A 25,118-nucleotide genomic window follows, 5' to 3' on the forward strand; every position below is an offset into this window, starting at 1 on the left:
TTAAAAATTTGCACCTTATTTCCAGTCTGAATGTGTCTACCTTCAGCTTTCAGCCATTAGATTGGTTTATAACTTTCTCTGCTAGACTGAAGAGTCCATTATCAAATATTTGTTGCCTATGTAGGTTCTTATAGACTGTAATCAATTCACCCCTTAACCTTCTCTTTGTTGAGCTAGATAGATTGAGCGCCTGACGTCTATTGCTATAAGGCAGGGTTTCTAATCCTTTTAATCATTCTTGTGGCTTTTCTCTGAACCTTCTCCAATTTATCAACATCGTTCTTGAATGAGACCAGAACTGGACACAGCATTTCAGCAGCAGTCGTACCAGTGCCACATACAGAGGTAACATAACGTCTCTCCTCCTATTCAAGATTCCCCTGTTTGCATCTAAGGGTATGTCTACACTACGAAATTAGGTCGATATTATAGAAGTCGATTTTTAGAAATCGATTTTATACAGTCGATTGTGTATGTCCACACTAAGCATATTAAGTCAGCGGAGTGCATCATCACTACCGTGGCTAGCATCGACTTACAGAGCGGTGCACTGTGGGTAGCTATCCCACAGTTCCCACAGTCTCCCCTGCCCATTGGAATTCTGGGTTAAGCTCCCAATGCCTGATGGGGCAAAAACATTGTCGCGGGTGGTTTTGGGTACATGTCATCAGTCGCCCCTCCCTCAGTGAAAGCAATGGCAGACAATCATTTCGCGCCTTTTTTCCGCGCAGATGCCATACCACGGCAAGCGTGCAGCCTGCTCAGCTGAGCTCACTGACACCGCCACTGTTGTGTCCTGGGTGCTGCTGGCAGCAGACAGTGCAGTAGGACTGCTAACCGTCGTCCACCACTGATTCCGCTGCAACTCTGCTCTCCTGCTCTTGCCTCGATAGCGAACTTCTCCATGTTGTCTGTCATGGCTCCCAGGTATGTGTGTTCTTCCTCAAGAAATGTGTGCGGTGCTATCCATTGTCCTCCACTGCTTCCGCTGCAACTCTGCTCTCCTGCTCTCCTGCAGACGCCATACCACAGCAAGCATGGAGCCCGCTCAGCTCACCACTGCTGCAGTGAGCATTGTAAACACCTCGCGCATTATCCTACAAAAAGCAGGCGAGGAGGCGACGATAGCGCAATCATGATAGTGATGAGGACATGGACACAGACTTCTCTCAAAGCACGGGCCCTGGCAATTTGGACATCATGGTGGTAATGGGGCAAGTTCATGCCATGGAACGCCGATTCTGGGCCCGGGAAACAAGCACTGACTGGTGGGACCGCATAGTGTCTGCGAAACTTTCGCATGCGTAAGGGCACTTTCATGGAACTTTGTGACTTGCTTTCCTCTGCCCTGAAGTGCAAGAATACCAAGATGAGAGCAGCCCTCACAGTTGAGAAGCGAGTGGTGATAGCCCTCTGGAAGCTTACAATGCCAGACAGCTACCAGTCAGTCGGGAATCAATTTGGAGTGGGCAAATCTACTGTGGGGGCTGCTGTGATCCAAGTAGCCAACGCAATCACTGAGCTGCTGCTATCAAGGGTAGTGACTCTGGGAATCGTGCACATCATAGTGGATGGCTTTGCTGCAATGGGGTTCCATAACTGTGGTGGGGCGTTTAAAAGGAGGGGCTGCAGTTTTTGGGTGAATGTGCAGCACAATCCAAATGCACCCCCCCCACACACACACCCAATTCTCTGGGATGATCACTTCACCCGCACACACACCTCATGGCTAGTATCAGGGAATATCCCTGTCAGCCAAACACGAACAGCTCAGCATGAACGGGCCTCCCCCCACCACGTGGCTAACAGCGGGGATGTTGCTTGAATGCCACCAAAGCCCGGGCCCATTTGCTGCAATGTTTTGTTCTGCAATGATTCCAGACTACTTGCTACTGGCTCGGCGTGGTAAATTAATCATTAAACACACTTGCTTTTAAACCCTGTATTATATTTACAAAGGTACACTCACCAGAGGTGCCTTCTCTGGCTTCATGGTCCGGGATCCCACCTTGGGAGGGTTGGGAGGGTATTGGCTCCAGGGTGATGAACAGTTCCTGGCTGCCGGGGAGAAGGGATTCTCCGCTTGCGTGCTGTGTGCTATCCTCAACCTCCTCCTCCACAAAATCCTCATCCCTGTTGCATAAGACTCCCCCCTTGCAGGTGTCCACGGACAGTGGTGGGGTGTGGTAGGGGGCCACCCCTAGAATTACATGCAGCTCATCATAGAACCACCATGTATGGGGCTCTGACCCAGAGCGACCATTTGCATCCTTTGTTTTTTGGTAGGCTTGCCTCAGCTCCTTAACTTTCACGTGGCACTGCTGTGTGTCCCTGTTGTAGCATCTGTCCATCATGCCTTTGGAGATTTTGGAAAATATATTGGCATTTCATCTTTTGGAACGGAGTTCTGCCTGCACGAATTCTTCTCCCCATACAGCGATCAGATCCAGTACCTCCTGTTCGGTCAATGCTGGAGCTCTTTTGCGATTCTGGGACTCCATTGTCACCTATGCTGATCAGCTCTGCATGGTCACCTGTGCTGATCAGCTTGCCACGCTGGCCAAACAGGAAATGAAATTCAAAAGTTCACGGGGCTTTTCCTGTCTACCTGGCCAGTGCATCTGAGTTGAGAGTGCTGTCCAGAGCGGTCACAATGGAGCACTCTGGGATAGCTCCCAGAGGCCAATACCGTCAAATTGCGTCCACACTACCCCAAGTTCGACCCAGCGAGGTCGATTTTAGTGCTAAACCCCTCGCCGGGGAGGAGTACAGAAATTGATTTTAAGAGCCCTTTAAGTCAACAAAACAGGCTTGGTCATGTGGACAGGTGCAGGGTTAAAACGACCTAACACTGCTAAATTCGACCTAAACTTGTAGTGTAGACCAGGGCTAAGGATGGCGTTATCTCTTTTGGCCACAGTCTGAGTGTCGGTGGGAGCTTATGTTCAGCTGATTATCCACCTCCACCCCTCCAATTTTTTTCAGAGTTACTGCTTCCCGGATAGAATCCACCATCCTGTAAGCATAACCAACATTCTTTGTTCCTAGATGTATGTATTTAGTACATTTAGCTGTAATAAAATGCATATTGTTTGTTTCCACCAAGTTTACCAAGTTATCTAGATCACTCTATATTAGTGACCTGTCCTCTTCATTATTTTCCACCCCCCCCCCAATTTTTATGCAATCTGCAAACTTTATCAGTGATGACTTTGTTTTCCTCTAGGTTATTGATAAAAATGTTAAATAGCAGGACCCCACTAGAAACACACTCGCTCAATGATGATTCCCTATTTATAATTACATTTTGAGACCTATCAAATAGCCAGCTTTTATTCCATGTAATGTGTAATGTCTGCTATAGACCACCAGACCAGGGGGATGAGGTGGATGAGGCTTTCTTCCGGCAACTAACAGAAGTTGCTAGATCGCAGGCCCTGGTTCTCATGGGAGACTTTAATCACCCTGATATCTGCTGGGAGAGCAATACAGCGGTGCACAGACAATCCAGGAAGTTTTTGGAAAGTGTAGGGGACAATTTCCTGGTGCAAGTGCTGGAGGAACCAACTAGGGGCAGAGCTTTTCTTGACCTGCTGCTCACAAACAGGGAAGAATTAGTAGGGGAAGCAAAAGTGGATGGGAACCTGGGAGGCAGTGACCATGAGATGGTTGAGTTCAGGATCCTGACACAAGGAAGAAAGGAGAGCAGCAGAATACGGACCCTGGACGTCAGAAAAGCAGACTTTGACTCCCTCAGGGAACAGATGGGCAGGATCCCCTGGGAGAATAACATGAAGGGCAAAGGGGTCCAGGAGAGCTGGCTGTATTTTAAAGAATCCTTATTGCAGTTGCAGGAACAAACCATCCCGATGTGTAGAAAGAATAGTAAATATGGCAGGCGACCAGCTTGGCTTAACAGTGAAATCCTTGCTGACCTTAAACGCAAAAAAGAAGCTTACAAGAAGTGGAAGATTGGACAAATGACCAGGGAGGAGTATAAAAATATTGCTCAGGCGTGCAAGAGTGAAATCAGGAAGGCCAAATCGCACTTGGAGTTGCAGCTAGCAAGAGATGTTAAGAGTAACAAGAAGGGTTTCTTCAGGTATGTTAGCAACAAGAAGAAAGTCAAGGAAAGTGTGGGCCCCTTACTGAATGAGGGAGGCAACCTAGTGACAGAGGATGTGGAAAAACCTAATGTACTCAATGCTTTTTTTGCTTTTGTCTTCACAAACAAGGTCAGCTCCCAGACTGCTGGACTGGGCAGCACAGTATGGGGAGGAGGTGACCAGCCCTCCGTGGAGAAAGAAGTGGTTCGGGACTATTTATAAAAACTGGATGAGCACAAATCCATGGGGCCGGATGCACTGCATCCGAGGGTGCTAAAGGAGTTGGCGGATGTGATTGCGGAGCCATTGGCCATCATCTTTGAAAACTCATGGCGATCGGGGGAGGTCCCGGATGACTGGAAAAAGGCTAATGTAGTGCCCATCTTTAAAAAAGGGAAGAAGGAGGATCCAGGGAACTACAGGCCAGTCAGCCTCACCTCAGTCCCTGGAAAAATCATGGAGCAGGTCCTCAAGGAATCAATTATGAAACACTTAGAGGAGAGGAAAGTGATCAGGAACAGTCAGCATGGATTCACCAAGGGGAAGTCGTGCCTGACTAACCTAATTGCCTTCTATGATGAGATAACTGGCTCTGTGGATGAGGGGAAAGCAGTGGATGTGTTATTCCGTGACTTTAGCAAAGCTTTTGATACTGTCTCCCACAGTATTCTTGCCGGCAAGTTAAAGAAGTATGGGCTGGATGAATGGACTGTAAGGTGGATAGAAAGCTGGCTAGATCGTCGGGCTCAACGGGTAGTGATCAATGGCTCCATGTCTAGTTGAGAGCCGGTTTCAAGCGGAGTGCCCCAAGGGTCAGTCCTGGGGCCGGTTTTGTTTAATATCTTTATTAATGATCTGGAGGATGGTGTGGACTGCACTCTCAGCAAGTTTGCAGATGACACTAAACTGGGAGGCGTGGTAGATACACTGGAGGGTAGGGATCGGATACAGAGGGACCTAGACAAATTAGAGGATTGGGCCAAAAAAAACCCTGATGAGGTTCAACAAGGACAAGTGTAGAGTCCTGTACTTAGGACGGAAGAATCCTATGCACTGCTACAGACTAGAGACCGAATGGCTAGGTAGCAGTTCTGCAGAAAAGGACCTAGGGGTCACAGTGGACGAGAAGCTGGATATGAGTCAACTGTGTGCTCTTGTTGCCAAGAAGGCTAACAGCATTTTGGGCTGTATAAGTAGGGGCAATGCCAGCAGATCGAGGAACGTGATCGTTCCCCTTTATTCGACATTGGTGAGGCCTCATCTGGAGTACTGTGTCCAGTTTTGGGCCCCACACTACAAGAAGGATGTGCAAAAATTGGAAAGAGTCCAGCGGAGGGCAACAAAAATGATTAGGGGTCTGGAGCACATGATTTATGAGGAGAGGCTGAGGGAACTGGGATTGTTTAGTCTCCAGAAGAGAAGAATGAGAGGGGATTTGATAGCTGCTTTCAACTACCTGAAGGGGGGTTCCAAAGAGGATGGAGCTCGGCTGTTCTCAGTGGTGGCAGATGACAGAACAAGGAGCAATGGTCTCAAGTTGCAGTGGGGGAGGTCTAGGTTGGATATTAGGAAACACTATTTCACTAGGAGGGTGGTGAAGCACTGGAATGCGTTACCTAGGGAGGTGGTGGAATCTCCTTCCTTGGAGGTTTTTAAGGCCCGGCTTGACAAAGCCCTGGCTGGGATGATTTAGTTGGAAATTGGTCCTGCTTTGAGCAGGGGGTTGGACTAGATGACCTCCTGAGGTCCCTTCCAACCCTGATATTCTATGATTCTACCATGTTAATTTTATATCTTTATAGTTTTTTTTTAATCAAAATGTGTGGTAGCAAGTCAAACACCTTAAAGAAGTCCAAATAGATTACTTCAATGCTATTATCTTTATCAACCAATGCTCTAGTTCAAACAGAAATTAATTCCAGAAAGTCCTATAACATGTGTCAAGCAAGAGGTCAAACTAGATGATCACATTTGTTCCTTCTGGCCTTGTTATCTATGAATATTGTGGAGACGAAGTAGCCTCTACAGAAGTTCCCCGACTTACGCAAGTGTTCCATTCTGGAATGCCTTGTGTAAGTCGAATTTTGTGTCAGTCCGGAACGTATCTCCGACAATTACGCAAAAAAAAAAAAAGAGCTTATGGCACTTACGGAACTTTTTCCGTAAGTCCGGATTTCCCTAAGTTGGGTTTGTGTAAGAGGAGCATCTGTATATATTTAAGATTGCAACCAACTTCCATTGGAAAGGCCCGTTTTTTCTCCCCTATAAATTTGGCTTAAAAATTAATTAAGCTTGAAAAATTATGGAATTACTCTGAAGACAAAGGAGAAAAGTTCTGCAAAATGGGAAACATGAGTTAAGTCATTAAAATATTATCTTGATTTGACTTCTGACATTTATCTAATATTTCTTTTATTCCCTGTAGTTCAAAATCAGTTTGTTCCTACCTCTTCAAACTTTAAATCTTCCTGAAAACTCATATACCAACTATATTTGAAAAAAATAGAAATAGTTAAACAAAGGAATTAACCATCTTTTGTTGTGGATAATTTTGGGCCCAAACTTGCTCCCACTGCTTTTAATAACAATTATAGCCAAATCCTGCTATTGATGTAATTGTGTCTTTGACACTGAGTTCAGTGGGAATAAGACTAAATGCAATATGTATATGTTACACACAAACAAAACTACATTAAAAGAACATTATTAAGGTTGCAAAGCACTCAAAATTAAGGAACTGCAAGAATTAAGATTCCCTTAATCATTAGTCTTTGCTAAAGTCTTAGCAGTGGCCACTGAACATGTTCAGAAGTAATTTTCAACAGTATGTTCCTCAACCCAAACAAAGGTTTCAGTCCTCAAAAAGGACTATCTTTATGCAAAACTTCAAACTACAGGATTAGCCATTTCTCTATAGTCTGATTCAGCACTAGCAAAAACATATAATCGTTCTACATATCCCATAACTGAAAAAGTCCAAAGGACTTTGTCAACATGTTCTTTAAATCATTTTTGGAAAGAGACCAAATACAGACATTCACAACCCCAAAGGTAAATGTTTCAGAAAATTGTGTGTGTGAAAACAGACAGGAATTCTGTGAACTTCTTCACAAGCTGTGCTACATGACCAATTCTAGTTGCTTGCTATAACTAGAGTTATGTTTAAGGTAGAACTGATCGAGAAATATTTTCTATTTCTGTGAAAACTTAAATGAAAATAAGAATTTCATTTTTGCCAAAATGTTTCTTCAAAGATATTCACTGAGAAACTGAAAATGTCTCTCTTTTCTTCAACAACAACCAAAAAAACACAACAAAAATGTTGGCTGAAAACCTACATTTTTCAGGCTTTAAATAATTTTTTTTGCTTTTGGTGGTCCCAGACTGCACATCTTCAACTGATAACGCTGTCCTCGGGAGCCAAAAAATCTTACCGTGTTATAGGTGAAACCGCGTTATATCGAACTTGCTTTGATCCGCCGGAGTGTGCAGCCCCGCCCCCTTGGAGCGCTGCTTTACCGCGTTATATCCGAATTCGTGTTATATCCGGTCGCGTTGTATGGGGTAGAGGTGTGTGTGTGTGTGTATATATATATATATATATTTGGTTTTTGGCAATCAAAATCTAAAACAATTGAGAGTTTCAGTTTTTCAATTAAAATAAAAAATGAATGGAAAATGATCATTCCCTGTGGAAATTTCCATTTTGACCAAAAAAAAAAAAAGAGTTTCAAATGAAAAATTTCAACCAGCTTTGGTTTCAGGTTGTAAGATTAGCTAGGAGCATATAGAGTGCTGCCAACCAGTGGGTAAACAGATTTTTAAATATGAAACAGTTCTTGGTTCAGTCATGTTTGTGTCCCTGCAAATACAGGATTTGTAAATATTCATGCAAAAAAGATTTTTGTTCATATTAATGTTTGGGAAATGACAATTCTTCATATGAATACCAGGATTCAGGCATTAAAACCCTTGAGAAAGGCTTCACAGGGCCCAGTGATTGTCCATATGAATCAGATTGCATGAGTAGGGTCTAAAATCAATCTGCTGGCAAGCAATTCACAAATGAAAAAAAATGCTAAATTTCTCAGATAAGTTATTTGCAATTAATAGTTTGACCACACCTAGTAAGACTGTGTTGTGTAGCTGTTTGTTTTTAACTTTTTTTCTATTGATGTGAGTAGCTATTAGATGTTTATGGATTGGGTATATCGGTATTTTGTGGGCGACTGTTGCTTTAAGTCCAAAGAGACTGCTTGCTGTTTCTGAGAAGGCAGCATGTATAATCTCACTGGTATTGTGGAAAATGGAAAAAGCAAATGTTAAAGGTTCCCCAGGTCAGCTGCATCTGCTTGTTTTTGTTGGTTAGGGATTTTTCTTTTTTCAAAAGAAAAATGTGCAGTAGTGACTCACTTTGGCAATATTTACTCCCTTTTAGTTTGATTCTCCCCCATTTTTGTGTCTGTTCTTTGCCCTCTCTAGCTTGTGTAACTATAAAGCACTCTAGGATGGATGACTGCAATAAAATGTATTAGACAATTTCTTGTATAAAAGTATCAAAGGGGTAGCCGTGTTAGTCTGTATCCACAAAAACAACGAGGACTCCTTGTTGTCTTTGTATAAAAGTAGTACTTTGCACTTCTGTAGTTGCTTTTGTCCATGGATTTCAAAGCACTTTATAAATGTTAATTACATAAAAAATATGATCCAGGCTCTTAGTTGCAGCTGAGAAATGTACAGTGGAGGAGGTTGCAGATGGAAACACTATTTACTATACTAAAGAACAGAATGATCAGATACATAGATGAACATGATTTGTTGAGGGAGGGGTCAACATGGCTGGTATAAAGGGAAATCATGTCTCACCAATCTATTAGAATTCTTAGAGGGGGCAATAAATTTGTGGAGAAGGATGATCCAATGGATATGGTGTACTTGGACTTTCAGAAAGCATTTGACAAGGCCCCTCACCAAAGGCTCTTAAACAAAGTAAGCAATCATAGGATAAGAGGGAAGGTCCTCTCATGGATCAGTAAGACAGGAAACATTTATGGTAGGAATAAATGGTCAGTTTTCAGAATGGAGAGAGGTAAATAGTGGGTTCCCCCAGGAATCTGAGGGTCCTCAGGGGTATATGCTATTCAACATACTCATGAATGATCTAGAAAAAGGGGTAAACAGTGAGGTGGCAAGTTTGCAGGTGATACAAAATTACTCAAGATAGTTACATCCAAAGCTGACTGTGAAAAGTTACAAAGGGATCTCACAAACTCGGTTGGTGGGCAAGAAAATTGCAGTTAAAATTCAATGTTGATAAAAGTTAAGTACATTGGAAAACATAACCCCAACTATCCACACACAATGATGGGGTCTAAATTAGCTGTTACCACTCAAGAAAGAGATCTTGCAGTCATTGTGGATAGTTCTCTGAAAATATCTGTTTAACGTGCAGCAGCAGTCAAAAAAGCTAACAGAATGTTAGGAACCATTAGGAAATGGATAGATAAGAAGACAGAAAACATGATAGTGCCATTATATAAATCCATGGTATGCCCATACCTTGAATACTGTGTACAGTTCTGGTAGCTTTATCTCAAAAACATATATTAGATTTGGAAAAAGTACAGAGAAGGACAACCAAAATGATTAGGGGTATGGAACAACTTCAATAGGAGGAGAGATTTAAAAAACTGGCACTGTTCAGCTTGGAAACAAGGTGACTAAAGGGGGCTATAACTGAGGTCTATAAAATCATGAGTGGTGTGGAGAAAGTGAATAAGGAAGTATTATTTACTCCTTCACATAACACAAGAACCAGGGGTCACCCAATGAGACTAATAGGCAGCAGGTTTAAAACAAATAAAAAGAAGTACTTCTTCACACAACACATAGTAAAGTTGTGGAACCCATTGCTAGGGGATGTTGTGATGGTCAAAACTATAACTGGGTTCAAAAAAGAATTAGATAAGTTCATGGAGGATAGGTGTATCAATGGCTATTAGCCAAGATGATATGGGGTACAACCCCATGCTCAGGGTGTCCCTAAGTCTCTGACTGCCAGGTGCTGTGACTGGGGATGGATCACTTGATAATTGCTCTGTTCTGTTCATTCTCTCTGACATTGGCCACTTTCAGAAAAGAGGATGCTGGGCTAGATGGACCATTTGTCTGACCCAGTATGGCCATTCTTTCTTACATATATAGATTCATAGATTCTAGGGCTGGAAGGGACCTCGAGAGGTCATCGAGTCCAGTCCCCTGCCCTCATGGTAGGACCAATATTTATATATATGGATCACGCCACCCACTTCAGTCCACCTTCTGGAAGGAACACAGGAGCTGTGTTTTGTTGCAGTGTGGTGTTAACAGGTAAGAAGAGTCCTATATCCAACTGAAACTGCAGGAGGTATTTAGGTTGGCAGAATATCAAGTATACATGGTTTAAAGAGCTTCAGTGTGTTTTTAGATGAAATGTGATGAAATTCTGAGAAAAGTGCCTGGGAAAGTGGTAACAGAAAATGGCCTTCTGTGGGTTTTTTAGAAACAGAGATGATGATATGAATGTTAATTTTATACCTAGGATAGTGAATTCATGTCCAGCAGCAAACTGGATATGAGATTTACATTTTCCAAACTGCCACTGTGTGAACTGGCCCTTTAAAGTGTTACAGCTCAGCCAAGTGTGCCAATTTTAACCCAGGACTGAGTACAAGGGGCATGTGAGGGGGGCATGTGACTAAGAAACAGGCCTTCTGGAAGATAAAAGGGAGCCTGTGGTCATTCGGGGAGCGACTTCAGGGAGTGCAGACCTCTATTTAAGAAAAGCTACTGAAGAGCCAATGAGGAGGCCTAGGTCGAGAAACTGAACTTCTAGGTGGAAGGTCTGGGGGAGAACCTGCAGGGAGGAGGAGGAGCATGCCTCTGCAGGAACAGGACTATGAATCCCGTATCAAGGGTGGGGGACAGCTAGTAAGCTAGATGGAAGATTTGTAGTGTTTTGAACTTATTATAGTAATAAACCAAAGTCCCCAAAGGGAGGAGTTATTGAGAAAACACCCACTGGAGTTTGATTGAGCCACAAATCAAATAGTAAATACATAGGGATGTCTATCAGTTTGTGTTTGCAGCAATTGATGTGCATTCTTGTTTTCAATTTCTGCCATTCTGTGCTGTCTCAGGCTCTTTCCTCTAGTTTGTTGCTTGTTAGCAGTCAATGCAATATTCCCAAATAAAGCCATATATTACCGCTACCACCATTTATTACTTGATAGGTAGTATTGCTGACTCAAAAACCAGAAGGGACTTCTAAAAATCTCCCCCCTCTCTCTCTTGAATTTTATCCATAGGAAGAAATCTGTTCAAAACAATTTCCCCACATAGATTGAAGCTGGGCAAAATAGAAAAAGACATGAAACATTTGGTCAGGAAAACTTTGCAAAATCCAGCAAATAAATTATACACCAAACATAATAATTTATTAATATTGTATCAGCTGGGTAAATAACTGAAAAAACCCTCTGTTTAAACAAGCAAAAGTTGTTCAGTAAACTACTGTGTAAATATTATTAGCCCAGCATTACCACAAACAAAAAAAAGTTTTCATGTTTGTATTACATTAAGTCAAAACACTTAAGCACGTTTAACTTGAAGCACATGAGTCTTCTCTCCTTATTCATAAATGCACTTATGTGTTTACATCTTGCATTACTAAGTTTAAGTATGTGCTTGAACAAACTGCTGAATTGGAGCTTAAATTTCCAATTTATACCTCTATCTTGCAATCATTTATGCACGTGCATATCTTTAAGCACTGTAAGTAGTCACATTGCCACTGTTCCTCATTTACACTGAGAGGCCTGAAGTTAAATGAGAATCAAACCCATAAACTCAGTGGGCTACTTATGTGCCTAAATCTAAGTATGCGCATAAGTGTTTGTATAATCAGGACCTTTGGGCCAAATTATGTCCACAGAAGCATGTTAACACCAAGCAACATCTATATAAGCCCTGTGAACATATCTGAAGTTAAAATTGATCCCATAGCTAGTTACATGGTCATTTAACTTTGCAAACATTACTTATTCCTCTGGCTGCTTTGGACTACTATAATATTTGAAATTCATTTATAAATGTTATTTTCTGATGGTAAAGAAGAAAGAGCCATCTATGCAGAGCTAGCATGTGTATCGACCACCGTGTTAGCAGGACCCTCATTTTTGGCAGCAGTGTGTTTGTCGGTGTGCAGGTGACAGATCAGATGTAAAGAAAATCGCTTCTGTAAAACCAATTTGTTAAGGGGCTTCTAAAATCCATTTTTAAAACATTACTGCGGTGAAAAAGCGAAAGACCAGTCAACCATATATGTTGTTCAGCTTTTCAAGGTCAAAAGCACTGATTACTAATTCATCAAATAACTTACTGGTAAAGCTGTTTGAAGAGCAAACAACTCTGTGCAGATGTTTCACCTAATAACTCTAATACCATAAGAAGATGGGCAGAATAGGAACAAACAGAATGTTTTACTCACTCTTGGCAATGCGACAGTCATAGGAACTGTGGTCTTCAAAGCACCGGCACCCCCATTCTGTGCACTGTCCGTTGCCATTACAGAAATTGGGACACCTGAGAGCTGTGAGTATTTCCTCGTGAGTGGCATGTAGCCCATTTGCTGCATGAAACAGCTGAGTTCTATTTTCTAGCACTTTTCTTTCACACTCATTTTCCAAAAATGCTATCATTGCACCTTCCCACGCCAGGTCATCCTTGAGTTGCAGATCTAACAGGCACATATCAACTGCCTCATCCAGCTGTCTCCCAAGGATGTCTTTACAGATGGCGCCAATAGTAGAATTAGCAAGAACCTGCTGACAGATCTCTAAGGCTTTGGTTGAGGTTAGGCCACCTTGAGTAGGCCATATTGACTGAACTTTGGGCCGAATCCCTTCAAAGTAATCCTCTGGGAAAAAATATGCAAAGCTTTCCAAGTCCTTTTGACTCTCGTTTTGAAATGGGTAAAAAGGTAAGTATTCATAATAGTCTTCTTGCCTTTTTGCTCTATCTAGCACTTCTTCTGGTTTAGTGGAGTTAATAAAACTATTGTTTTTTTGATTTTTCAAGGAAACTTTTTTTGAGTATTGTTTTAATCTGCCATCGCGGCTATCTCGCTTTTTGACTGATTTAGGCAGATATCTTTGATCAAATGCTTTGGCCAACAATTTCCCATCACTTCTTAAAGTAGATTCTATTTCTAAGTGAGTGACATATTCTGATGTAACATCTAGGTATGGGATTGCAGAAGTATAATCCACATTATCATAATGGCAGCCCAAAGATTGTGGGAAAGAACTCTGAAAGGCATTTCGTGTATTTATAGAGTGCAGAGATAGAGTGTGCTCCTTCTGACATCTGCAGTAATTTTTCCTTTTCTCCCCTTCAGAGATTGGTGGAGTCTTGTCAAATAAACTCATCCCTGGGGGTATTCTGATTTAAAAAAAAAAATAAAGAGATTGGGGGAAAAAAATAAACAGCTTTCAACAAATTGGTCCATAGCATTAAATCAACTTTCTTTTCTGAAGTCTGGGTCCCAATCCAGCAAAACATTTAAGCGTGTTCTTTACTTTAAGCATGTGAATAGTTTCAGTGGTTTTACAGGCACCTTTGCACGACCCTTCCTGAATTGCACTATGCAGTCCATGGATGGCAATGGGGCTATTTGCTATCATGTGCTTAAGTGCTTTGCTGGATCAGTGCCTACTTGCATGACTTCAATTTACAGAATTATTTTAAAGGACACATTTTTCAGAAAATGCATATTATCATTTTTTTACATAAGGTGTCTGATACATTCCTGATATAACTCAACTGAAGCCAGGGGAATTACACTATGAATATAGCTCAAAAAGTTCATTTTAAACTCTTGTATTAATTTAGCACTCCCTGCTCTAATTATTAAACAACATCTTCTCACCCTTCTGATTTAGTGCATTCATATTTTTGCCTTTTAAAAATGTTATTCCTTTCAAAAACATTTGTGTGGTATGCTTCATTTCATTATTATAATGTAAGGGAGATTCTTTTATTTGAACTTTCCTGTCATTGACACACCCAACTGTATCTTATTGATCACAAAGATGTGGCATCACATAAGCCAAGACTCATTACATTACTTTCTTAATTTAGTACAGCAGTAATGATGGGGGTACTTCTAGAGAGTTTCAGTTTGAATAAGCAACCATAATTAAAGTTTGGCTGGAAGTCTCATGAGAACAGAATTTCTTGTGATGTTATTTATACAGCATCAGGGGAGTTCTTGGAGCTTTATAGTTATGTAAGATACAGTTCCTGCCCCAATCTTTTGTCGTACTTGAAATATGAGAGAAACAAAATTTCTTGAACTATTTTGGTAATTCTGCTTCCCAACCTAGGCTAAACCTGGAAATTCAGGAAAATGAAAAAGGGTGCACCAAAATTTCAGAACCTCAGAAGAGGTCGGGTACTACTGTGGGGGCAGGGTTATCTTATCCAGTTCATCCATTGAAAGCAGTACATACAATAGAATGATTGTAGACACTAATACAATACTAAAAATTTTACGAAGTTGTCAGAGTGACAGAGGAAAAGGGAACCATTATTGGGCTATTCAAGAGGTCCCCTTCTAGATATTTGGCGTTATATTAAATATTTTGCAAAATGAGTAGATACAAAGAACACAATTTGATTTGAGATTTTCATAATCCTAGAATTTTTCAAATTAATGACACTGAGCTAGATATTGAGTTACTGCTGTGAATGAATTGGTAAATACAACAGCCATTATGCACTCAACATTAGCCTTCATACAGTCTAAGACAATAGGATGTGTTTTCTTGAGAGAGGGAATGTTGAAATTACTTATTGTTCTTTTTGAAAAGGGCAATGGGAGCTTTAACTTCCAACTGGATGCATGCCAGACACCTTCCCTAGTGCTGGATGGTAGCATCACCCACAAGTGAGGCTGGCTAAGAGGAAAGAGTCCTATTATCAGCTGTGTTGTAAAGACACCTAACCTAACTAATGCAGCAGAATTTTTAGAGGTCCTTACAGAAACCTTACACTCAAAGGCAATTATTTCTAGAGCTAAAAGAAAAATGGAATTTTCATCCAGTAGGAAATTCTGATATGTTGACATTTGATTTCATCCTGATTCAGGATGGAATGTTGAACTATTGAAACTTTAATGCAAATGAAAAGTTCAATAATTTTCAGATATGTCAAAATGTTCCATTTCAACCTTTTCAATCAAAACAAAATGTCTTGATTTTCCCAAATCAAAACATTTAATTTTGGTTTGTCAAGCTGAAATATACTGTTTTGTTTCTGTTTGAGTCTACATTATTCTCTGCATCCACCCGATCCACTGCGGTGCCTCATGGAAGTTGTAATTTGGGTGTCTCATGTCCCATTCCCCAGTACGGGCAAGACTACATCTCTAATGATATATCATGGTCTCTCCCTCTGGCTGAAAGCCTGCAGAGTCTCATGGGAGTCCTATGACCATGGTTCACTATGGGAGATGTAGTCTGACCAGGGAGACTGACCCAAAGGAGAGAAAGGAGGCATGAGACACCTGAACTACAACTTCCATGCACAGAAGCTCCAACAGATGCAGAGATTAATGTCAAATCAAAACTCAATGAAATGTTTCAATTTGGGTTTACCTGAAATGAAACTAAATGTTTCATTGAAATTTTCCTCATGGAAAATTGAAAAGTTTAGGCACAACTCAACATTTTCTCAGAAAAATTATTCAGTGTTACTCTTGAAGATAAAAGGAAAAGAGCATGTTGGCTGCTCTCCCATCAGATGATGCTATGGAGCTTGCATGCCATAGAACTTCTATTCCTTTTTGGTAAGGACGCTATTTTAAAGACTTGGAGGGTTAGAGGCAATTTTATGTGTAAAGTTGCCATTTGGAAAAGCTGCTGTTTAAAGAGCTCTGTGCCATCCTGACCCAGCAGCTTTTTTAGAGGTGTCAGCCAGAGAGAGAACTGAACTGCCAGATGGTGAATGCTCCAACTAGCTTCAGGTACTGGAGAGTCCTAAAGTCTAAAGTACTAATTTGTTGTCTAAAATTAAATTAAAAACAGCAGCAGGGAAATCAGCATACAGGTTTTACTCCCTATTTTGCCACTTTTTTCTGTGGGTGTATTATAAGGCCTGATCCAATGTTCTTTAAAGATAATCTGAGTCTTTCCATTGAGTCCATTTGGTTTTGGATTATGGCCTTGATTCTTAGAGTACTTATTTTTATTTACTTAGGGTCTACAGCAAAAGTTAAATTTGTCACCAGTCCCTCTTCCCCAAAAGGAGCACCACCTGCCTTTCCTGAGCGCAACAAGGTCTTGCCCTAGTCCCTGACAAGTGCTGGAAAATTCTTCTCCATTCCAAGTGGACAAATAACGTAAAGTTCCCCCTAAATACTGTATCTTCTGTTGGCTGCTGGTCCCCACACAGAGCTACTACAAATTCTCCAGTCACTCTCTTAGCTGTAGAATAGCTTACCCACCTCTTGCCAGCCTGTTGCCATTTTGGTCTGAGGAATGGGTTGGCATCCAGTAACAGGGACTAGTGGTTCATGTTGGAGCTACAACCCAAGAGAGAGAGACAATGTTCCCACAAGAAAGGAGGAAAGCTGGGAATGGCTCCTGCCAGGAGTCCCAGATTTCCCCTTCTTGTAGTCAGAAAACCATCTTTCCTTCCACCTAAGTAGCCCCCCAGTAGCCACATCTACATCTAGGAAATGGATAAGCCCCCAAAAGATTAAACCCATGGGATTTAGCCACTATTCTATGGATTAATATATAGGAAACTGAGTGCCTCTAACTTTGAGTCTTGTATGTGCTGCTCACAATTACAGCTCAAAATACTCATCAACTAAATTAGGATGATTAATGGCTTCATCTGATTTTATGTAAGTTGAATACAGTTTAATTGTGTGTTCTTTTCCTAAAATTCAATAACTTTGAAGTCTTTTTTAATTACAACAGAGATGGGTCCTGGATGCACTGACAGGATGCAGAATCAGGATTAGTAAGACTAGGGTTCAGATCTGAGGCAGAAATAAGCATTAGGGTTTGGGTTTGGGTTCAGATTCAACTGCACCAAATTCCATGAACTGTTCTTCCAGTCCCAAAGGGTGGAAATCTCATGTCATCAGCTGATCTTGCAATATTTCTCCTGGTGGGCACCTCACAAGAACAGAGGTCTTCATATTTTTATTTTGGACCAAATTTTGTAATAGCGGCTGTCCTGAAAACAGTTAATCACCAACCAGTCAAGCACTGCAGAATAGTTCCATTCTGGTTTTGAAATGACCTGGACCCAGAACTATAAGGCCATATTTGGATTCAGGAATTAAAATATGGGGCAATGGAAGTCCCTGATATGGAAAGGGATCAGAATCCATGTTCCAGACTCTCTCTCTTAGAAAGCAAGAGTTTCAAATGCCCCATTGTCTTTAACTGAATAGATATTAAGTTTTAGCATGCTACATTTATTGCCACTCTTTGTCAAAATGTAATATTTAATTGTATAGTCACATGTTGTAATTAGTTTTCAGGAATAAAAGAGCAAGGGAAATACCAAATACTTAATTAATCCCTATTGTCAGTTATCTACATTTTTCAGAGTGAGTGAGAACTGCATTTTTTTAACAGCTGAGTGGGATCTTAACACAGCTGTTAACATGATATCTCTTGTGAATATAAAACTTCTCTCTCAGTAAAAGAGCTTCTTATGTGTAGTGTAGAGACTGAAAAATAAGCTTTTGTTGTGTTTGTGGTGATAATGGACCTCTAGCCCTCCTTTGATTCATTAGGCAGAGGTCTTTTTCAGGTCATTAAAAGACCATGTAATGAAGTAAATGTATAGACACCCCTTTAAGTGATGTTACAGTATTACTTTCAGGTTTGGAATCCTTTAGCTCTGTACCTCCAGTCTTCTATGAAGTCTTCCTCAGGCATGTTACTCTGGTGTGATAGTAAAGGACTCCCGCTGGTGTTATGGAAGTCATTATGACTGTTCCCATCAAAGATGCCACACAAACCTCTGGTGCTGTTAAAATCGATGCTTGGCGCCCTGACTGTCAAACTCATTCCCCACTCACTTACATCAGCTCGAACAAATGCTCCTGAAGGGAAGATGATCTGAAGAGGCAGAAAAACCCAGCGAATTGAATCCATTAGCAAGATTCTTCTATAATAAAAAAGTGTGTTCCCTCCCCCCCCCCCAAAAAAAAAAATCAAAGCAAGAAGTTGGCTATGCTGTTGGTAATTTAATGCCACTTAGACACACTGTAAATATTTATTTTACAATGATGCTTTCGGTTTTATTTACAATGATGCTTTCAGAGTTTTTGGTACTAATATCTGATACCATCATATAAATATAAACCCACACAAGTGCCTTCCTTTTTAAAATTAATAATTACATTCACTGAAGTTTACCGATTGGTAAGTTACCAACTAATTTTTAAAGCTGTTACCATGATAAGACCACCCCTGTGTTTTTGCCTGGGAAATTTTCTTGTCTTTAAATTGCTAAGTCTGGAAAATAGCTTTCTTCCCTTTGAAAAACTGTTGAATTTTCCAAGACTGGTTTACACAGAAAACTATTATTTTAAACTAGATAAAGTAATTTTCTCATTAAAGAACCTTTTAAAGGGGCGGGGGGGGGGGGGGAATCTTGAGGGTTCAGACAAATAAATGGCTACTTTATTTGTTTTCCTGTGCTGGAAACCTGGATTTAAATTTGGACTTTGATCACAAAAATAAATAAGCTTGATGAATTTAACTTACAGCTGTAGTTTCAGGAGTGACACTGCTTTATTGGGGGGGGGGACTCAGCCTGAGACACCATGGGCCTGTTTTTTCAGATATGCTGAGACTGGGGGCAGGGATAGCTCAGTGGTTTGAGCATTGGCCTGCTAAACCCAGGGTTCTGAGTTCAATCCTTGAGGGGGCTGCTTAGGGATCTGGGGCAAAAATCAGTACTTGGTCCTGCTAGTGAAGGCAGGGGGCTGGACTCAATGACCTTTCAGGGTCCCTTCCAGTTCTATGAGATAGGTATATCTTTATTATTATATAACTTGCAACTCCCATTTTTTTCAGTTGGAGTTGTGGTTGCTTAGTACTTCTGAAACTCAATTCACTTCAAGCTGGGCACCCAAAATCAGTACCCACTGTTGAAAATTTTGACCTTAGCCCCTTAGAAATTTGTCCACATCACACAACCAGCACACAATTTGGCTCATGTGACACCGTCATATTTCTCCCCTTGAAATCAATGGCAAAACTTCCACTGACTTCAGTGACACAGGCGTAGGAGCTACCAGAGCATAGCATGAGGTACTGTACATCAAGGCTAATACAAGCTACAGAATCGTGTGAGGGTGTCTGCACAGTGCCCATGCAATAGGCTGAGTTGTGTTTGGATGAGTCACAAAGTTAGTCCCCCTGAGTAAGGAAAGTAGGATTTAGCCTATTAGTTTCTTGCTTTCCTAGACGAGAAATTAAAAAAGCAAGTATATTTTAAGAAGCAAATTTCTGAACAACTGAATAGTGGAATGATTCACTATACTTGAATCTTGCTTATAAGTTCGTATTTCCTTAATTTTTAATTTAATTTGTAGGCCAGGACAGCTGCTAGTTGAAACAGAGCTATACAGTACTCAGTTACCTTTTTGAAACTAACATAGAGCTGTGTGAGTAACTGATTTTTTGGTGTTTGCTGGGCATTCAAAAAAAAAACTTCTTTCAGGTCAGTCTAAAATGATTTTTTAACTTTTTTTTCTACCAACCAAAAAGTAAAAATAAATATAATATTTCAGGTTCGTTTGAGGATAAATGAAATGTTTCATTTTCAAGATTTTCACAACAATTTTAATTAAACTGAAGTAAAGTTTGAAATGCAGGGTCATTTCAAATGATAACACTTCATTTTGAACATATTGAAACAAAACATTTTGAGTTGTTCAGATTTTTTTTCGGACTGAAACAATTTGGCGAATTTGACATGAATCTGTGAAATGTTTTGGTTGACCCAAATCTGCATGTTTTTGGTGGCAAAAAGTTTTGGCTGAAAATTTTTGCCATGTTCAACTAACACATGCCAACTGCCTTCCAATTACACACTTTCCTCCAAAAAGGAGTTTGTGTTTAAAATCTCTGCTATCAGGACACTATCTGCTATTTCAATGTTCTGCACTGTTTGGACTAGATTTTCCCCTCACTCATGTCCCATGGAAACTCTGTTGGATATAAACCCCAATGGAATCAGTGGGGTTTATATGAAGTTAAATTAGGACAAAATGTGGCCCTATAACTCCTAATTCAAAGAAAGTGATTACTAGCAATATTCAAAATATATTCACAACGTTAAAGATTATTCTAGTAATAAAACTGTAATTATACTGTATTCAGTTGTAATGTGAAATGAAAGCAATTTTCCTGCTTTTGCTCCCTTTCTGCAATTAAGAAACTTTAAATAACTATGTTATCAAGACCTATTCCAAGGCAGAAGATGATGAAAGCCAAAGCTCAAAACCCTCACCCTAACATTGTTTTGGCTCCTTATGGCCCCTTTCTTACCCAGAATATTTTCTAGTAATAAATCTTGATGCTGAAATTTTAGGACAAAATTCTCAGCTTGGATCTCTCTAGTGCAGTCTGCACTTGTTCATTCAGTGATTTCAGGGAACACCTTCTGGACTAGAGATCTTCAGTGTGGATGAGAGATACAAAGTGCAGACTGGAAAGCACAGTAGTGCTTTCTAGGTAAATAATTTGTACTAAATCAGATATGCTGTAGAACCATCTTCATTGTGTGATCTCTCATCTTATACTTAGATCACACGTTTTTCAGGGCCGTCTCCTTGTTATGTAATTGTATAGTGCCTAGCACAGTGGGTGCCCATGGGACTGCTAGATACTACCATAATACAAACAACAAATAATATTCATATCACTCTTGGCTATGTCTTTGAGTAACACCCATCCACTCTTGTTCGTTTCATGTTTTGTTTTATGTTTGATCATTACCTGTTAGGTTCACTCCCTCTGGGGCACCTGGCATTGGCCACTGTCAGTAGACAGGATACTGGGCTAGATGGACCTTTGGTCTGACCCAGTATGGCCGTTCTTATGTTCTTATGGTTCAATTAACACGTTAGCCAGCACTTTCCCTCAGACTGGTTTTCTCAATAACTGCGGCTTTCACTGTAAGCACTCTGATGGCTACGGGTGTGTGTGTAGTAGTTACTTAATTCAGAAATATATAGTTAAAGTCAAAGCAACTTAAAAAAAAAAGAAACTTAAAGGTCCACCTACGGTAATTTTTTCCCCTCCATAGGACTTCACGATTTTGACACGTCGAGGTGATGCTCCAATGTTTTTAATAGACAGCTGAGGTCTGGTTTCCTGAAACTGACCATTACACATGTCTAGCAGGATGATGTCATTACCCTCCCATGCAGCTACACCACAGTTGCAGGCAACAGCATACTGGCGGCTTCCACAGTCCCACTGTCGTACATGTACCTCAAACACACGGGCCAGGCTCTTGCACAAAAGAAAGGTTCCAATTTTATAATTATCGTAACGCCTAAACAACAAACAAACAAAAACAGGATTTTCAGACCCAGGGTGTACATCTATCATGACTGTGTGTTTGTACTCCAGTAGCTACACTTTTTAATTAGGCCAGCATGATGGCTGGCCTTGGAGGAGAAAGAAAATTAACACATGGGAAAGCATATATTCAGCACCATACACAAGCTAATACCACTGGAGTTATTAGCTGGAAATGGATAAGAATTCATGTGAGAGCTGTTAGCTGTCTAAGAGCTGCTGCTATGGCAACAGGCATGGATGAAAAAGATAAACATTTGAGAAAAGCAAATGGGAAATAATCCCTGCCTCCAGGACTTAATAAATACGTTTTGGTTGTAACTGGATGCTCTACGGCATGGTATTCTTCACAGCAAAATCAGTGCTCACATAACATCTTCTGTGACTAATCACTAAATTTTACAAGGCTGACTGGGGCTAGGTGAACATTTCCTATGAAAAATTAGGACTCTCCTGGAACCCTGTTAAAGTGAAGTCATTTCTCCCCCTTAGAATGACTTCACCATAAGCATAAGTTTCACTATAACTGGATTTGCAATTGGCACACTGCAATGTGTTGAGTAATTTGGAATTTTCATTGTGCTCTACTACAAATGGAGTTTCAGTCTGTCTGAATTCACTGTGGAACTAATTCTGCAGTTGTTAGTCAGTCAGTGTTATTCTGGCAAATTTCTCACAGACCTCAGTCTGAATTTTGCTTGAGTAAGGACTGCAGGATTAGGGCCTACAAGTGGATTCTCTTGTATTTCCAAATGCCTCTATTTTCTCACATTGTAATTACTTCTTGCTCTTATCCCATATATTGCTCTGGCAACTGGAGGAAACAGTGGCTAGGCATTTTATGGAAATTGTGAGGGACTTCTTTGAATGAATCCATTGCTAACCACCTTTTGAAAGCAGTGCTTGGTAACACCTTCCTTTTAAACAGCTATGTTTGGTTTTAAAACAGATTTGTAGGAATCTACAACTAATAGAAAACAAATTATTATTTTTCATGTTGAAATTTTCTATATTATGCAAGGAAAGTTCAAAAATAATCACAACCAATGAAAATAAAGATTAGGAATTTTTTTGTGAAGTACTGCCTCAGAAACAGCCCTATTCCTTTTACAGTTCTCCTCCCCGCTGCCCCTTAGAGAGAAGCACACTCTGTAGAAGTGTATGGAGTTTGGAATAAAGCAAGAAAATAGAGATTAACTGTTTGTTTGTCATAAAATTTGATTTTACTCCATCTTGAAAAACTCAGCGAAGTTGGCTGTAATCAGAGAACACTTTTGATGGGCTTGTCTCATCCTATTTTCTAATCAAGTACATAAATCCTGAGCACGCTGTTCAACAACTGGGACAAAATACTGATTAGAACTAAAGGGAGCATTAAAAAAATTCATCTCTCTTTTAATGTCAAACGATTGGCTCTTATGGATATATCCACATGAGGAAGATAAGGAGATGGAAAACTCTGAGCATCATCTTCCAAAACTTCCTTCAAATAGTCCTTTTTCAGGTGCAGGCATTTTGAAGGAGGGTGGTCATGAAAGAAGTAGGGCATGCATGAGAGTGGCTACATTTAAACTCTGCTGGTCTATCATTTAAATACATAAGACTCTCTTAACACAGGTACCTAACTGTCTTTCACAGAAATGGAACTATTCACTCATATTAATGTGTATAGACTATGGGAGCCCAATCCAACTCTTATTGAAGTCAATGGGAGTCCTTCAGTTAGGTCATGCCATAGATCATGTAAAATGTCAGACTTGCAAAATGTCTTCATTTTTAATGGAAGCCTTAAGCTGGTGTTGAATTACTTGAATGCAAAATTGAATCTAAACAGATATGCTTTTGTGACACTCATAAAAATGTCATGACAGCCATATAGGCAGCAGTGGAAAATTAAATACCGCTAAACAGTAGGAAAAGATTTTACTATATGTTTTTTTTATGTTTGCCCCAAATGTGGAAAGCTTAAGTCAGAAGAATAACCTTAACCCCCTCCCCCACACCTCCCGCCCTACACTTATCTATCAGTCTATCTTTACCACACTCATCACTATGCTGTTATACTGTACTTTACTGTTGCTATACAACCCACTCCCAAGGACACTCCAGCACTCATTCTCCTTTCCCATGAGGCTCCCCCCCCTTGCCTCTTCCATCTTCTTATTTAATTTATTTCATTACTACTGCTCCCAAAACGTCAGCTACTGAAAGGCACCATTTACGATTAATCTGTTCACTTGTCCATAGGACTGCTGTCCTTGCCAGTGAGAGCTATTTTATGTTGGTCTGTGTCCTACAAAGTGTTAGTCAGAGGGAAAATGAAGGATATACTTGGGAACCAGAATACATTCACATTTTATTTTTTGTAGCAAGCATTTTATAAAAGAAAAAGAGGCTCAGTTGATTTGCATGATCCTCCTGGGCCAAATTCATCCCTGGTCTCACTTCACTCAAGTCCTTGGAGTTACCAGAGTCAAATTTAGATCCAGTTACCAGACATGTGAATGTCAAGATAAAGCAGACAGAATAGAGTGGATCAGAACAATGAGCTGTGATTCGCTAGTGGCATATGGCTCCACATCCCAAGCTGGATGTGGATAACACCATGTACAGGATAGTTAGGCTTGGTGGAATTCCGTTTTTATTGTTTTATCATTTTGATGGTAATAGCAATGTTTATTTGTAAGCATTTTTTTTATTTTAATCTATTTAAATTTTCACAGTTGTGAGAAATTATGGGGCGGTCAGAAAATAATTATTTAATGACAGTAGATGTTGAGATTCAAAAAGTTAAGGCTTTATAACTGGGAAAACATAAACTGTCAACTTCACATGTCAAAATATACAAAGTAAATATCCTTAAAGAAAACTTTAATAAGTTTTCAAGCAGCATTCTTTTTTACTCTACCTATCTGTACATTTCAATTATTATCAATGGAAATATTTTTGTTGGTTAGTATGTGTACAGTGAGATTGACCAACATTTGACCAACATTTACTGATAAAAATTTAATTCCTCCAAGCCTAAGGCTAGTCAGTTCTAAAGTAATCATGGCAGCACTGAATAGAAGAATAGAGGCAGCATCAATGGCTTTTCCTAGATGAATAGGTCAGTGTATGTGGGAAAATCTGTAAAGACCCTGACGTTTTAACATTCCCACTCCCCTAAAAGCTGGGATATGAATAAGATCCCTTTGCCCTTGCTACATTTAATAAAAGCAAAGCAGATGAGAAACTGAACATACCCAATACCTCACTCATGTGTTTGTAAGATATTTACTCCATCCCAGGGTTAAATGAACTTCCAGTTACTCTGCTGTGCATTATAGGTGTGGGGCCTTTGAAGAAA

General features: G+C 40.3%; 1 protein-coding gene across 1 annotated transcript in view; it reads right to left on the minus strand.

Annotated features, from left to right (window-relative positions):
- The window catches only part of LOC135885737 (von Willebrand factor D and EGF domain-containing protein-like), a 253,396-nt gene that overhangs the window by 118,223 nt on the left and 110,055 nt on the right, over positions 1-25,118 (minus strand). The window contains exons 10-12 of the mRNA XM_065413644.1: positions 21,470-21,743; positions 18,075-18,289; positions 12,634-13,586 (exon numbers count right to left, since the gene is read on the minus strand). Of these exons, the coding sequence (XP_065269716.1) occupies positions 12,634-13,586; positions 18,075-18,289; positions 21,470-21,743 (1,442 nt within the window). The remainder of the gene's footprint in view (positions 1-12,633; positions 13,587-18,074; positions 18,290-21,469; positions 21,744-25,118) is intronic.

This window comes from Emys orbicularis, chromosome 11, assembly GCF_028017835.1.
Source record: "Emys orbicularis isolate rEmyOrb1 chromosome 11, rEmyOrb1.hap1, whole genome shotgun sequence".
Lineage (NCBI taxonomy): Eukaryota > Metazoa > Chordata > Testudines > Emydidae > Emys > Emys orbicularis.